The 15,000-nt window shown below is 45.9% G+C and overlaps 1 protein-coding gene across 1 annotated transcript in view; it reads right to left on the bottom strand.

Annotated features, from left to right (window-relative positions):
• Positions 1–4,704, bottom strand: part of KCNN4 (potassium calcium-activated channel subfamily N member 4) — a 234,110-nt gene extending 229,406 nt beyond the window's left edge. The window contains exon 1 of the mRNA XM_068242003.1: positions 4,000–4,704. Within this exon, the coding sequence (XP_068098104.1) occupies positions 4,000–4,281 (282 nt within the window). The 5' untranslated portion in view covers positions 4,282–4,704. The remainder of the gene's footprint in view (positions 1–3,999) is intronic.
• Positions 4,705–15,000: the final 10,296 nt, after the last annotated feature.

The raw sequence follows: 15,000 nt of genomic DNA, 5'->3' as shown, positions 1-15,000 counted from the left end.
CTGTATCCAGGGGAAAGTAGAGAACTTTCTCTCCTTTATTTGCTCATTAATTACTTAATTAGAAGTCAATCTGATCATTTGTCCTGCAGCCCAGGTACCTTCAGTGAGGAGTAGATATGTATTCAAATGCCGTATTCTTTTTTATATTGTGTGTATGCATTAGGGGAGAATATGTAAGTGGAATCCCACTTCCATCTATGCAAATATCACCTATAACTCTTATGCTGGAAATACACGGTACGTTTTTGAAGCTCGATTTCGCACCCAATTCTCTTATCTTCCATTTGTTTTTCTTATCTTTTCCCATTGTTCCCCATGCAAAATCGAGCGCGGAAACAATCGGGCGGGAAATCGGACATGTCGGAAATCATCTATCGAGCCAACTAAATGGCTCAAAATCTAACCGTGTATTCCCAGCATTAAAGGGACTCCGAGCTCACGAAAAAAAGGAAAGTTGTACTCACCAGGGGCTTTCTCCAGCCCAGTGCTGGTCGGGAGGTCCCACGCCGGCGTCCTGGCTCCTCTCCTTCTCCCCGCTCCGGTATAGCTGACAGGCCGCAGCCCGGGCGACACTCGGTGGAGTGTCGGGCTGCAGCTTCCGCGTATGACGCGGATTACGTCACACGCCGGCCGCCTCCCGTCATCACGGCGGCCGGCGTGAAAGTACTGCGCATGCACGCTTTAATCGCGCATGCGCAGTACTTTCAAGCCGGCCGCCGTGATGACGCGAGGCGGCCGGCGTGTGACGTAATCCGCGTCATACGCGGAAGCTGCAGCCCGACACTCCACCGAGTGTCGCCCGGGCTGCGGCCTGTCAGCTATACCGGAGCGGGGAGAAGGAGAGGAGCCAGGACGCCGGCGTGGGACCTCCCGACCAGCACTGGGCTGGAGAAAGCCCCTGGTGAGTACAACTTTTCTTTTTTTCGTGAGCTCGGAGTCCCTTTAAAGAGACTCTGAAGCGACTCTCAATTCTCTTTTTTAACCTATATTCATATTAGGCCCCATAAGCACAGCTAAACCGCTGATATCCCGCGGAAAAACGAGAGGTTTATAACCCCCAAATCCCCTCTCCTACCTCTGGGGAGCGCTTCCTGCTTGAGGCGGAGCTACAGCCATAAGCTCTGCCTCCATGCGCGTCAATTCCCGCTGATCTCCGCCTCTCTCCCTCCCCTCTCATCTGCCTTCACAGAGAGGGGCGGGGGAGAGGCGGAGATCCACGCGGCGATTGACGCACATGGAGGCGGAGCTGCAGCTCATAGCTCCGCCTCCAGGAAGAGGAAAATACACGACCAAGAAAGTCACGGATTTTGCAGGGGGTTTGGGAGGTATTAACCTCTCGTTTTGCCGCGGGATAGCAGCGGTTTAGCTGTGCTTATGGGGCTTAATATTAATATAGGTTAAAAAAGAGAATTGAGAGTCGCTTCAGAGGCCCATGACCAGGGAGAGAAGGATGTTTAGATGGATAAGTCAGAAGTTTGGTCAGATCTTTTTGCTGTCTGCTCTGCGGGGCAACTTTCTTATCTCCCCGTCTGGTCAGGAAAGAAACTAAACATTCTAATGGAGTGAGAAAGAGTTAAAACCTCTGTCACATTGTTCCTGCTGTCCAGCAATCCCCCCCACACAGGACTCGTGTAAAAGGGAACCTGAGGTGAGAGACATACGGGACCATCTGCAATTCACTTCTTCTCCTAGGAGATCATTTTTATCTTCTCTTTATACGATTTTCTCAGCAATTTACAATTGAAAAAGTACCCAGATGTTGGTGAAAAAGTACTATCAAATGTATTTTGAGTATTTTCTTGCTGCTGGTTGCCTAAAAGGCATTTTATGACGAGGGCCCCATTTTATGACAAGGGCCCATATTAAATCAACTTTTTCTCCAGAGTTTTCTCCTCGGTGATATTTTTAAATTTGTCAATAAAATGCATTTTAAGCCACCAGCAAGCAAGAAAATGCTCAGAGTAATTTTGATAGTACTTTTTCATTCACTTTTTGGTACTTTTTTTAGTTGAAAAATGCTGGAATGTTATTTTAATTTAAATATGAAAAATTATCTCCTAGAAGAAAACTCAGGTGAGAAAGTGAATTGCATATATGCCCAGGAAATACTTTCAGCCACAGCCCCTGAACAAGCATGCAGCATACCAGGTGCTCTGACTGAAGGTTGACTGGATCAGCTGCATGCTTGTTTCAGGTGTGGGATTCAGACACTACTGCAGCCAAGGAGACCAGCAGGGCTGCCAGGCAACTGGTATTGATTGAAAGGGGATAAACATGGCAGTATTCATATCCGTCTTATTTCAGGTTAACCCTTTAAACCCATGGTTTGTTCTCCGGGAGCCCCTGGGACAGAAAGTGAGGGACTGTCATTCCCAGTGGGGACACAGACAGCAGTAAGAGCCGAAAAAGAGGTTATATTAGTTCCACACTAGTCAAGACCAAAGTAAATATTGTATAGTGTTAGACATTAATGTATCCAAAACTCAATTCCTGACTACTTATTGCCATTTCTGCCAGTCCTGTAAGCAGCTAACATTAAAGGGAACATGAAGGGATATGAAGGCTGACATAATCTTAAACAATGCAGGTTGCCTGGCTGTCCTGCTGATTCTCTGCTTCTATTCTATGGCCCCTGAACAAGCATAATGTTTCTGAATAAATCTTAGAAGATTAGCCACATGCTTGTTTCAGGTGTGTGAGTCAGACAATACTGCAGCCAAAGATCAGCAGGACTGCCAGGCAACTGGTATTATTTAGAAGGAAATACATATGGCAGCCTCCATATCGCTCTGACTTGTTCCCTGTAAGTCTGTATCTTGGTGCAGCATCAGTAATCCTCAGCACTGACTGTGATTTAATAAAAGGACTATAATGTCTGAATCCCATTATGGAGCGATGTAGTCTAACCCTTTACATTCTGACTTAAAGGGGTACTACAGCGAAAAACTGTAAAATGTAAAATAGGGCAACCATACAATTAAGAAGTATGTTTTTTCCAGAGTAAAATGAGCCATAAAATTACTTTTCTCCTATGTTGCTGTCATTTACAGTAGGTAGCAGAAATCTGACAGAAGCGACAGGTTTTGTACTAGTCCATCTCTTCATAGGGGATTCTCAGCAAGGCTTTTATTCTTTATAAAGATATTCCCTAAAAAGGATTTAAACAATGATGCTGGCCAGCCTCCCTGCTCCCTACACAGTTTTTGGCAGTTGGAAAGAGCAACTGCCATTCACTTAGTGCTTTTGAAAATAAATATATCCCAGAGAATCCCCCATGAGGAGATGGGCTAGTCCAAAACCTGTCGCTTCTGTCAGATTTCTACTACCTACTGTAAGTGAAAGCGACATAGGAGAAAAGTAATTTATGTCTCATTTTACTCTGGAAAGAATATACTTCTTATTTGTATATGTTTGCACATATTTTAAATTTTACAGTTTTTCGCTGTAGTGACCCTTTAAATGAAGACACATTTGTGGGGTTGGAGGAATAAGTTTGAAGCATTTCTTTCGTAGCTTTTTGTCTCTGTACCTGCGTGATGTTTGGGTTTATCTGCGAGGGGTTTGAGGTGAGGAGTGCCGGTGACATTCTCAGGAGAGAACGCAGCTGTTTGCCCGGGGCCATCGGTAGAGCGTTCGGCAAGTTTTCCTTTTGTTCATCGAAAAAGTAGAACGATTTAGGAGAGATTTTGTGAGACAGAAGCAGAGGAGACCGGAGCAGCTGTCACTGAGCAGCCAATCAGATTCCCTGCTTACCTAACAGCTGGAGTCTGGTTGCTCTCAGCAACTGCTCTTCTTTGCACTGGTCTTGATAAATCTGCCCCACTGACACAAACCAACTGGCTTTGTATTAGAAGCTTATTCTCAATAAAGTTCACACTTTGTACTCCGGATATTAGATTTGTCTAGCCCACCACGGTGGTAGGTTGTCCGGAGTAGGGAAGTAAATGACTCCCAGTGCCCCGTCCCCCCCGCAGGCGCCCATGAGTGCCAATCACCTACCTGGCAGGTGCCAACCCAGAGCAGCTCGACGTGGACGACCATGAGGATGATGCCCAGCAGAGCCAGTATGAGGATCCAGGCTGAGAGCTTCTTCTTCTGCTCCACCAGCACCTTGCGCTCCTTCAGCTTGCGCAGGTTCTCCGAGGGCATGCCCACCTTGCGCTGGGAGTGGAGGATGGCGATCTCGGTGTGCTCCTTGGTCTTCATGTTGGCGTTTCGGGCTGATTTCCCTCGGGACGCAGGAAGGCATGTTGTTAGCAGAGGCCAGCCACTCTTTCCCATGTGCTCCTTTGGCAGCGTCTCCTGAGCCCCGGCCCAGTCCGGCTAGCAGAGACGGCAGAGGAAACCACAGCTTCCTGTGTTCTCGCTTGGCAACAGGGAGGAGGTTGTAAACTCCAGCGTCCCGGCACCTGCTCCTGACCAAAACTCGCCCCAAATCTGCAGCCCTGCGCCCGACTCTGACTCCCTATCTCACCTCACAGCTCCTGCTCTGTCCTCTGCACATGTTGCTTCCCCTTTAAGCTGTCTGAAAATAAAAAAAAGATTGAATCTCTCCTATTCTTGAAGTTTTTTCCTCATTCAGCGCTTGGTTGGCGGTGATTCGGCTGCCGTCCTCGTCCTGCACATTTTTATACCTCCAGCTCTGTCACTCCTCCGCTGCTATCAGCCCGAGTGTGAAGTCATTTTTGTGGCTATTTGTTTAGTCTGCTGGGGGTGGGTGGAGACAAGGCGGGACAGCAATAAAAGATGGAAAAAAATAAACTGCTTGTATTTCTGAAGTGAGGATTGTTAGGCAGCAACGGAAAGTTTGTTGCAACAGGTAAAATTGTCTCTAAACACTGCAGAATGAGGGAAAGTGCTTGTGGCAGGACTTAAAGAGGAACTCCAGTGAAAATAATGTAATAAAAAAGTGCTTCATTTTTACAATAATTTTGTATAAATGATTTAGTCAGTGTTTGCTCATTGTAAAATCTCTCCTCTCCCTGATTCACATTCTGACATTTATTACATGGTGACATTTTTACTGCTGACAGGTGATGTAGCTGCTGCTAGCTGTTTTGGCAGTTGGAGACAGCTGTAAGCAGCTATTTCCCACAATGCAACAAGGCTCACAGACAGGAAACTGCCAGGAGTACCACGGTCCTCAGAGCTTCTTGTGGGAGGGGTTTCACCACAATATCAGCCATACAGAGCCCCCTGATGGTCTGTTTGTGAAAAGGAATAGATTTCTCCTGGGAAAGGGGGTATCATCTACTGATTGGGATGAAGTTCAATTCTTGGTCACTGTTTCTCTGTGAGCCTAAACTGAGAGAGATATGGATGTTTCCTTTTAAACAATACCAGTTGCCTGGCTGTCCTGCTGATCTCTTTGGCTGCGGTAGTGTCTGAATCACACACCTGAAACAAGCATGCAGCTAATCCAGTCTGACTTCAGTCAGAGCACCTGATCTGCTGCATGCTTGTTCAGGGGCTGTGGCTAAAAGTATTAGAGACACAGGATCAGCAGGAGAGTCAGCAACTGGTATTCTTTAAAAGGGAAAATCCAGCACGGTGGCGTAGTGGTTAGCGCTCTCGCCTTGCAGCGCTGGGTCCCCGGTTCGGATCCCAGCCAGGTCAACATCTGCAAGGAGTTTGTATGTTCTGTCTGTGTGGGTTTCCTCCAGGTACTCTGGGTCCCTCCCACGTCCCAAAAACATACACATAGATTTATTGGCTCCCCCTTAAAAAATTGGCCCTAGACTGCAACAAATACAGAACAAAATGCATACAAAGATATAGGACTATGGTAGGGAATTAGATTGTGTGAGCTTCTCTGAGGGACAGTTAGTGACAAGACGATAGACTCTGTACAGCGCTGCGGAAGATGTTGGCGCTATATAAATACTAAATAATAATAATATCCTTCTCAGTTTAGGTTCCCTTTTAAGTGGACCTGTAATCAGAATAAAAAATAATAGTAAAAAAAGTTAAATCCTTACCTCAGCAGAGGGAAGTTTCTGGATGGTCCATAGCTTCCTCATCTCGCTCTGCCTGTACTATGCTGCGCTGGAATGCTTAATGCTTACGCTCCAACATTTATCACTGGTGGTGATATATTTAGTCCTGCCAGGTGATCTATACAGAATGCTCATTTACTGAAAGTTCTATGCACAGCGGGAGATGCTGCTTGCTTGGCAAGTTGAAAAAAGCTGTTATTTCCCACAATGCAACGAAGCTCACTGACAGGAAACTGTCAGGACCAAGGTCATGACATCACACTGTGGGCGGGGTTTCACCACAAAATAAGCCATACAGAGCCCCCTGATGATCTATTAGAGAAAAGATTTCTTGTAGGAAAGGGGTTATCAGCTACTGATTGGGATGTTCCTCTTTAAAATCAAAATTTGCGCACAGCTGCACTCCCCTCCTTGTATGAGAGTGGCGGCACTGCCCGGGTGCGCACTGAACTGCCCGCGCATGTGCAGTATCCCAGAGCATGGATAGTTTGTCTGTGCATCTGTGGCTCTGTACTACTGTGTAATCACAATCGTTCCTCCCACATCCCAAAATCATACAGATACGTTTATTGGCTTCCCCTAAATTGGCCCTAGTCTATGATGGACATACTGTACGACTAGATTGTGAGCCCCTTTGAAGGACGGTTACTATATGTACTCTGTAAGACGCCGACGGTTTTCGATTTTTCGGCGCAATTTTTTTAAGTACCTCCCGGCGCTTACCTGTGCACTCTGCTTTTTATAAAGCGCTTTTCTCAGCAGTTTTGCAGAGCGATTTGTTTCTTCCTTCCCTGACGCAAGTTAGAAAGTGAACTCGTTGACCCGGAATAGAATAAACACAATGTATGTATTCATGAAAGCGTTGAGGAAATCGCTATACAAAGCGCTTTTGTCAGCGTTTTGCGCTTTTCCTATACCTTCCATTATAGCAAAAGCGCCCCAGAAATGGTGCAGGCAGCACTTATATCAGCGGAAAGCAGACGAAACGCCCTGATATGGACAGCCCCATAAAGAATCATTGCACAAGCGGTTTTAGGGTGATTTTTCAAAATCGCCGGCGCTTAAAAAATAGCGAAAATGCCCTAGGTGTGAAAGAGCTCTAAAGCGATGCGGAAGATGTATGTGCTATCCTACCTAAAAAGAATCCTGGGATCTGCATCCGTGTCAGCCCGCAGGTGTGGAGCCGCGGCGATTGCCACGTGTGTGGGCCGATGTGGTCGCAGGCATACATTCTAGCGCCCATTTGTGAAACGGGCCTATTTGTCTAGTATAAATAATAACAATTTTAACTGTTTCCTCACCGCCACATTGCATATCTATGCCCCTCTGGACTTCACCTAAAAAGCATGGGCGTTTTACATGTATAGCCTGATTACAAGCATTGCCCGCACGCACGTGCGCCTGCTCACCACTGCTCATGCCCGTGACTCCCTACGGCACAGTACTGATCGGTGGATGGGAACATGTGTTCCCAAAGCCAATCAAAGTGCCTGTAACAAACGATCTCCGGCATTTGCGAGATTCTGGTGATCAAAGTTAAGGTAAACAAACAGAAATGCATTACTTCCTTTGTACTGTTCAGTACACAGGCAAGTGTGGGGACAGCTAGTGGACAAAAATAAAAATACAAGGAAACTACATCAATAAATAAAATCCTCATTAGTTATTAACCCTTCAACCCCCCCCCCCCAACACCACCACTTTATTATTAACTAGCTGATTGCCCGGCGTTGCCCGGGTATGTATTTGGCTAGTGTTGGCTCCGCCCACTTTTTCTAACCCTAACACACAATTACTCAATGACCAAGTTTGTGAGCTTTGCGGTCTTTGGAAACAATAATTTGCATTGAAATGAAAAAAATCTGATTGGCTGTTTGTGGCTCCACCCCTTTTCTGAATTTGAACCCCAGTCACCCAATGACCAACTGTAGCAGGTTTGAGGCCTGTGCCATTAACAGTGCAAGAATGGCAGCAATTAAATATTCCCCTTGAGAAGCAATAGGTGAAGTTTGATTCACTTTTGTAGGCTCCACCCACTTTTCTGAATATTTAACCCAGTCACCCAGTGACCAACTGTGCAAAGTTTGAGAACCCTACCATTAACAGTGTAAGTATGGCTGCAGTTTACATTTTCCCAGTGAAATTTGCATTTGTCTCCACCCACTAATGACGTGGAACTGCCTGTGTATGTATTTGACCGGTTTTGGCTCCGCCCACTTTTTCTAACCCTAATGCACGAACACTCAATGACCAAGTTTGTGAACTTCGGGGTCTTTGGCATCAATAATTTGTATATTCCCATAGAAATTAAACAAATCAGATTGGCTGTCTGTGGCTGCACTCCTCTCCAACATTTGAACCCCAGTCACCCAATGACCAACTATAGCAGGTTTGAGGCATCTGCTACAGCCCCGTTTCTATGGGTATGTGATACGTGCAATCGCCCGGGGTGCTTTATTGTGCGGCAGGAGGGGGGGCGCCGGAGCAGGGGAACGGACATAATAGTTATAACTCACCTTCTTCATCCGTTCCCCGCAGTTTCAATATCTTTCCTCTCCCGGCGTCCGTCGCCTGGTAACAGCGCCCCCTGTGATGACATACCGCATGTCATCACAGGAAGCACTGTGACTAATGAGATAGATGCCGGGAAAGGAAGGACATTGAAGCAGCGCGGGTTCGGCGGAAGCAGGTGAGTTATTACTATTATGTTCGCTCCCCCCGCTCCTGCGCCCAACTCATACCGCCCATACCAACTAACCTAAACTGTGGGAACCTACCTAACTAACCTAAACTGCAGGAACCTACCTATTTATCCTACACTGCAGGAACCTACCTACCTAACTAACCTATATTGCGGGAACCTACCTAACTAACCTATACTGCGGGAACCTACCTAACTAACCTATACTGCGGGAACCTACCTAACTAACCTATACTGCGGGAACCTACCTAACTAACCTATACTGCGGGAACCTACCTAACTAACCTATACTGCGGGAACCTACCTAGCCAAGCTATACTGTAGGAACCTACCTAACTATCCTATACTGCGGGAACCTACCTAACTAACCTATACTGCGGGAACCTACCTAACTAACCTATACTGCGGGAACCTACCTAACTAACCTATACTGCGAGAACCTACCTAGCCAAGCTATACTGTGGGAACCTACCTAACTATCCTATACTGCGGGAACTTACCTAACTAACCTATACTGCGGGAACCTACCTAACTAACCTATACTGCGGGAACCTACCTAGCCAAGCTATACTGCGGGAACCTACCTAACTATCCTAAACTGCAGGAACCTACCTATCTAACCCATACTGGGGGGACCTACCTATCTAACCTATACTGGGGGAACCTACCTATTGAACCTATACTGGGGGAACCTACCGATCTAACCCATACTGGGGGAACCTACCTATCGAACCTATACTGCGGGAACCTACCTATCTAACCTATACTGCGGGCACCTACCTATCTAAACTATACTGGGGGCACCTACCTATCTAACCCACACTGGTGGCAACTATACGGGCTACCCTATACTGGAGGCACCAACGTAGATAACCTATAAAGCAGGCACCTACCTATCTAACCTACACTGGGGGCAACTATGCAGGCTACCCTATACTGGAGGCACCTACGTAGCTAACCTGTTCAACCTGTACTGCGGGCACCTATGCCTGGCTCCATGGGGGTGGGGTGGGGGGCGATTTTTACACCCTCGCCCTGGGTGAAATTTAGCCTAGAAACTGCTCTGATCTGCTAATACCAGTGTAAAAATGGCAGCAATTTAAATATTCCTTTTGAAAATCAACAGGTGAATTTTGACTATTTTGGCTATTTTGGCTATTATAGGCTCCACCCACTTCCCTGAATATTAATCTCAGTCACCCAGTGACCATCTTGGCAAAGTTTGAGATCCCTGCCATTAACAGTGAAGAAGGGCTGCAGTTTACATTTTCCCATTGAAATTTGTTTTTGGCTCCGCCCACTTTTTGTAAACTGGACACACAGTCACTCAATGACCATGTTTGTGAGCTTTGGGTCCTTGGCATCAATAATTTGTATTTTCCCAGTGAAATGAAACATCTGATTGGCTGTTTGTGGCTCTATCACAGGCATGGGCAAACTTGGCCCTCCAGCTGTTAAGGAACTACAAATCCCACAATGCATTTGCCTTTATGAGTCATGACTGTGGCTGTCAGACTCCTGCAATGCATTGTGGGACTTGTAGTTCCTCAACAGCTGGAGGGCCAAGTTTGCCCATGCCTCCTCTATCCCCTTTTCTGAATTTGAACCCCAGTGACCCAATGATCAACTGTACCAGGTTTGAGGCTTGTGCCATTAACAGTGCAAGAATGGCAGCAATTTTAATATTCCCTTTGAAAATCAACAGGTGAATTTTGATTGTTTTTTTTAGGCTCCACCCACTTTTCTGTATAATAATCTGTGCCATTAACAGTGCAAGAATGGCAGCAATGTAAATATTCCCCTTGAAAATCAAAAGATGAATTTTGATTGGCTGCTGTACACTCCACCCACTTTCCTAAATATTAATCCTAGTCACCCAGTGGCCAACTGTGTCAAGTTTGAGAACCCTGCCAATAACAGAATGGCTGAAATCAATCTAACAAATCTGATTGGCTGTTTGTGGCTCCACCGCCTTTAGTGAATTTGGTCCCCAGTCACCCAATTACTGACTGTATCAGGTTTGAGGCCTCTGCCATTAACAGTGTAAGAATGGTAGCAATGTAAATATTCCCCATGAAAATCAATAGCTGAATTTTGATTGGCTGTTGTAGGCTCCACCCACATTTCTGAATAATAATCCCAGGCACCCAGTGGCCAATTGTATCAAGTTTGGGAACCCTGCCATGTAAAAAATTAAGTTTCTGGCACCGCCCACTTTTTGTAACCTTGACATATAGTCACTCAATTACCAAGTTTATCAGCTTTGGGATCCTTGGTATCAATACTTTGTATATCTGATTGGCTGTTTGTGGCTCCGCCCCTTTCTGAATTTGAACCCCAGTCACCCAGTGCCCAGCTGTACCAGGTTTGAGGCATCTGCTATTAACAGTATAAGAATGGTTGCAGTTTAAATATTCCCTTTGACAATCAAAAGTTGAATTTTGATTGGCTGTTGTAGGCTCTACCCACTTCCCAAAATCTTAATCACATTCACTCAATGACCAACTGTGCAAAGTTTGACAACCCTGCCATTAACAGTGTAAGAATGGCTGCAGTTTATATTTTCCCAGTAAAATGTGTTTTTGGCTCCACCCACTTTGTGTAACCTTGTCACACAGTCACTCAATGACCAATTTTGTGAGCTTTCAGGTTCCTGGCATCAAAATTGTGTGAATGGAAGCAGTTTATCCAGCAAAGAAATCTGATTGGCTGTTTGTGGCCCCGCCCCTTTATTGAAATTTGGACCCCAGTCACCTAATGACTGACTGCAGCAAGTCTGAAGCCTCTGCCATAAACAGTGTAAGAATGGCAGCAGTTTAAATATTCCCCTTTAAACGCAATAGGTGAATTTTGATTGGCTGTTGTAGGCTCCACCCACTTTCCAAAATCTTAATCTTATTCACCCAGTGGCGAAGTGTGGCAAGTTTGAGAACCCTGCGATTAACAGTGTAAGAATGGCTGCATTTTTTCCCATTTAAAAGGAATGGCTGAATTTTGATTGGCTGTTTTATGCTCCACCCGCTTTTCCTGGATTTGTAACCTCGGTCACCAAGTGACCAACTGTGCCAAGTGTGGGGACTCTGGCTTGATTACTGTGAGAATGGCAGCCTTTTACATTTTTTCCATTGACTTGAATGGGTGGAATCTGATTTGCTGTTTGTAGCTCCGCCCAGGTGGGCAGGGGGGCCGCGAGACCCCCAGAACCTATCATCCCAGGTAGTAAGGAACCTGTATACCAAGTTTCGTTCAAATCGGTCAAGGGGTTTTCGAGTGATCGCGGCACATACACACACACACACATACACACACACACACACACACACACACACACACACACATACATCCGATTTTATATATATAGATAAAATGTTTGAAAAAAAATGAAAGCATTAAAAAAAGTACATATTTTTAATATGTATGTCATTGGGGTATATTAGTGTTATTTTTGCAAATAAGGGATCATAATAATTTGTATAGTTTAAAGAAACAAAAAATGGTGGAAAATAAAACCACTTTATCTTCAAATAATCCCACGCATGCCCAGCTGCCACGGCTACAGCCTTTCTGACGGAGACGATTTAAGACGATGCGGGAGGATGGCAAGGAAGCCCACCGAGTACATGGGGCCGGCGGAAGCCCAAGGTAAGTATAAATACTTGTTTTACTCATCTCAGGTTTCCTTTAAAGAGTACTTGAAGTCAAAATTACAGAGGATTGGGGGTCACGGGGTTAAATACTCACCTATCCCAACGACTTCCCTCCAGCCAGGTGATTGCTCCGCCCCCATTGGAGACAGGCCCTGGCCGCCTAGGCTCTGTCCATGCCCACCTGCATGACTGATTGGTGGCTGCAAAGAGGGGGGGGGGGGGGGGTTAGGGGGCGTGGCGGCAGGCGGAGGTTTGTTCAGAAACATGGCTGTTTCCGCACTTCTGGGGATGAGGGAGGAGTGTTTGATGAGGACATCAGGAGAGGTGAGTATTTAACCCTGGGCCTCATTCAGACAGAGCCTGCCATTGACATTATTGTAACCTCAGGTGTTCAGTGCTATTACACAGGTATGGTGGTGCTTTTATCATGTAAGTGAAGCAATACTCAGCTCAGCAGCATTCTTTTTCATAATGTGTACAATAAACAGATTAAAAAAAAAGTTTTAGCTGAAGCCACTTTTATGAATATAAAATAATATAAAAATGCCATTATTTCGCCAGGAATTGGACAATTACCCTCCTCCACCTGCGCCTCCTCCTCCCCCCCCCCCCCCCCCCCTTCCCGATCTGTAAATGGAAAAAAACATATTCCATATCCACAGGGAACCTATGTAGAGAAATATATTTTGGCAGCCAGACCAGCATATCCAGCTGCCCTCTAGTGGCCAACTCAGAAAAAAAAGATCTTCAGTTTCGGATGGAAAGTGGCCAGCATTATAAAAGGTATGGCAGCCTCCATATACTTTCCCCCACAGGTGTCCCTTGAAGGGGAACTGAAGAGAGAGGTATATGGAGGCTGTCATGTTTATTTCCTTTTAGACAATACCAGTTGCCTGGCAGCCCTGCTGATCCTCTGCCTCTAATGCTATTAGCCATAGCCCCTGAACAAGCATGCAGCAGATCAGGTGTTTCAGTGGTTCAGACTTATAAGTCTGATCTGACAAGACTAGCTGCATGCTTGTTTCTGGTTTTAATCAGATACTACTGCAGAGAAATAGACCAGCAGGGCTGCCAGGCAACTGGTATTGATTAAAAGGAAATAAACATGACAGCCTCCATATACCTCTCTCTTCAGTTCCCCTTTAAAGGGAAATTTCGAGGAAAAAGGAAAATTGACAGGTAGGCGTGTGGAGCTTTGCCACCAGTCAATGCAAGCCTTCCAACTTTTGCATATAAGATATGGAGACAATTTTAAGACACGCCTCTGTCACACCTCCAGCCACACCCACAACACACCCCTAATTACACAGATCACAAAGAACTGAAGATCAAAAGGCAAACTTTTCACTACTTTTCTGCAATTTTTACATTTGATAGTAGAAAATGTATAAATTATAAGGATGGGTATAACATTTAGAGTCATATAACGTAGGCACACACAAATATATATCAGTCCTGAAAGAGGTTCTCAAAGAGGGACTGTCCCTCTGGAAAAGGGACAGTTTACAGTTATGTTAAGTGTAGGTGTTGAAAGTGAATGACAAGGGCTCCTGCTCTGTGCAGCTTTTTATTTCAGGTGCAGTTTGGAATTTCTGTTATTTTTATTTGAGGGGGGAGGGGGGAGGGGATTTCTTAGGCTTCTTTTCCACAGACGGCTGAACTGCTAGTTTGTCAAGCAGTCCAGTCGCTCGTCTGCCGGCCACAAGCGCCATTCAGCTGCAGTTACATGTGGCAAGCACCTGTCTGGTGGGCGGGAGCAGCTGACAGGCGGTGGATTCACTGCCTTGAGTTGCTCGCAGAAAAGCACCATTTTTTTGTTAGCACCATTAAATTAAGAATAGACTTGAGCACTGCAGCCCATTCAATGTATTCAGTGTTTTGTATCATTGGCCATATTAGACTAGAATGGGCCTGCGATTTCTGTGACCGTGCTTTGCTGTACAGGAAGCCAGCTGTCTCTCTCCGCATTATCATCATTGTAGATCTTCACGTCTGATAATCTCCAGCAAACTGACACACTCCACAAGCAGACTATTGTCCCCTTCTTACAACCTCTTCGGTACTAAGCGACACAGGGGGCCTAAGGGGACAGGGATATGGAGGCTGCCATATTTATTTCCTGTTACACAATACCAGTTGCCTGGCAGTCCTGCTGATCTCTTTGGCTGCAGTAGTGTCTGAATTACACCTGAAACAAGTAGGCAGCTAATCCAGTCACACTTCAGTCACCTGATCTGCTGCATGCTTGTTCAGGGGCTATGGCTAAATGTATTAGAGGAAAAGGATCAGCAGGACTGCCAGGCAACTAGTATTGTTTAAAATTAACTAATTATGGCAGCCTCCATGTTCCTCTCACTTCAGGGTCCCTTTAAAGGAACCTTTCAGTGGAAAGTTGTGTCCAGTTAGTTACCGCTCACCCCTCTTCCACTGCGCAAGCACAGAAAACTCCCAGCCACAGGAGCGTGACTGAGGAGGCGTGGCCAGCACCGTGCATGTGCAGTGGCCAGTGTCTTGCATGTGCAGTGTGTGCAGTGGCCAGTGTCCTGCATGCGCAGTGTGTGCAGTGGCCAGTGTCATGCATGTGCAGTGTGTGCAGTGGCCAGTGTCACGCATGCGCAGTGTGTGCAGTGGCCAGAACCATGTATGTGCAGTGGCC

This window comes from Hyperolius riggenbachi, chromosome 6, assembly GCF_040937935.1.
Source record: "Hyperolius riggenbachi isolate aHypRig1 chromosome 6, aHypRig1.pri, whole genome shotgun sequence".
Lineage (NCBI taxonomy): Eukaryota > Metazoa > Chordata > Amphibia > Anura > Hyperoliidae > Hyperolius > Hyperolius riggenbachi.
This window is presented reverse-complemented; position numbering and strand designations above follow the sequence as displayed.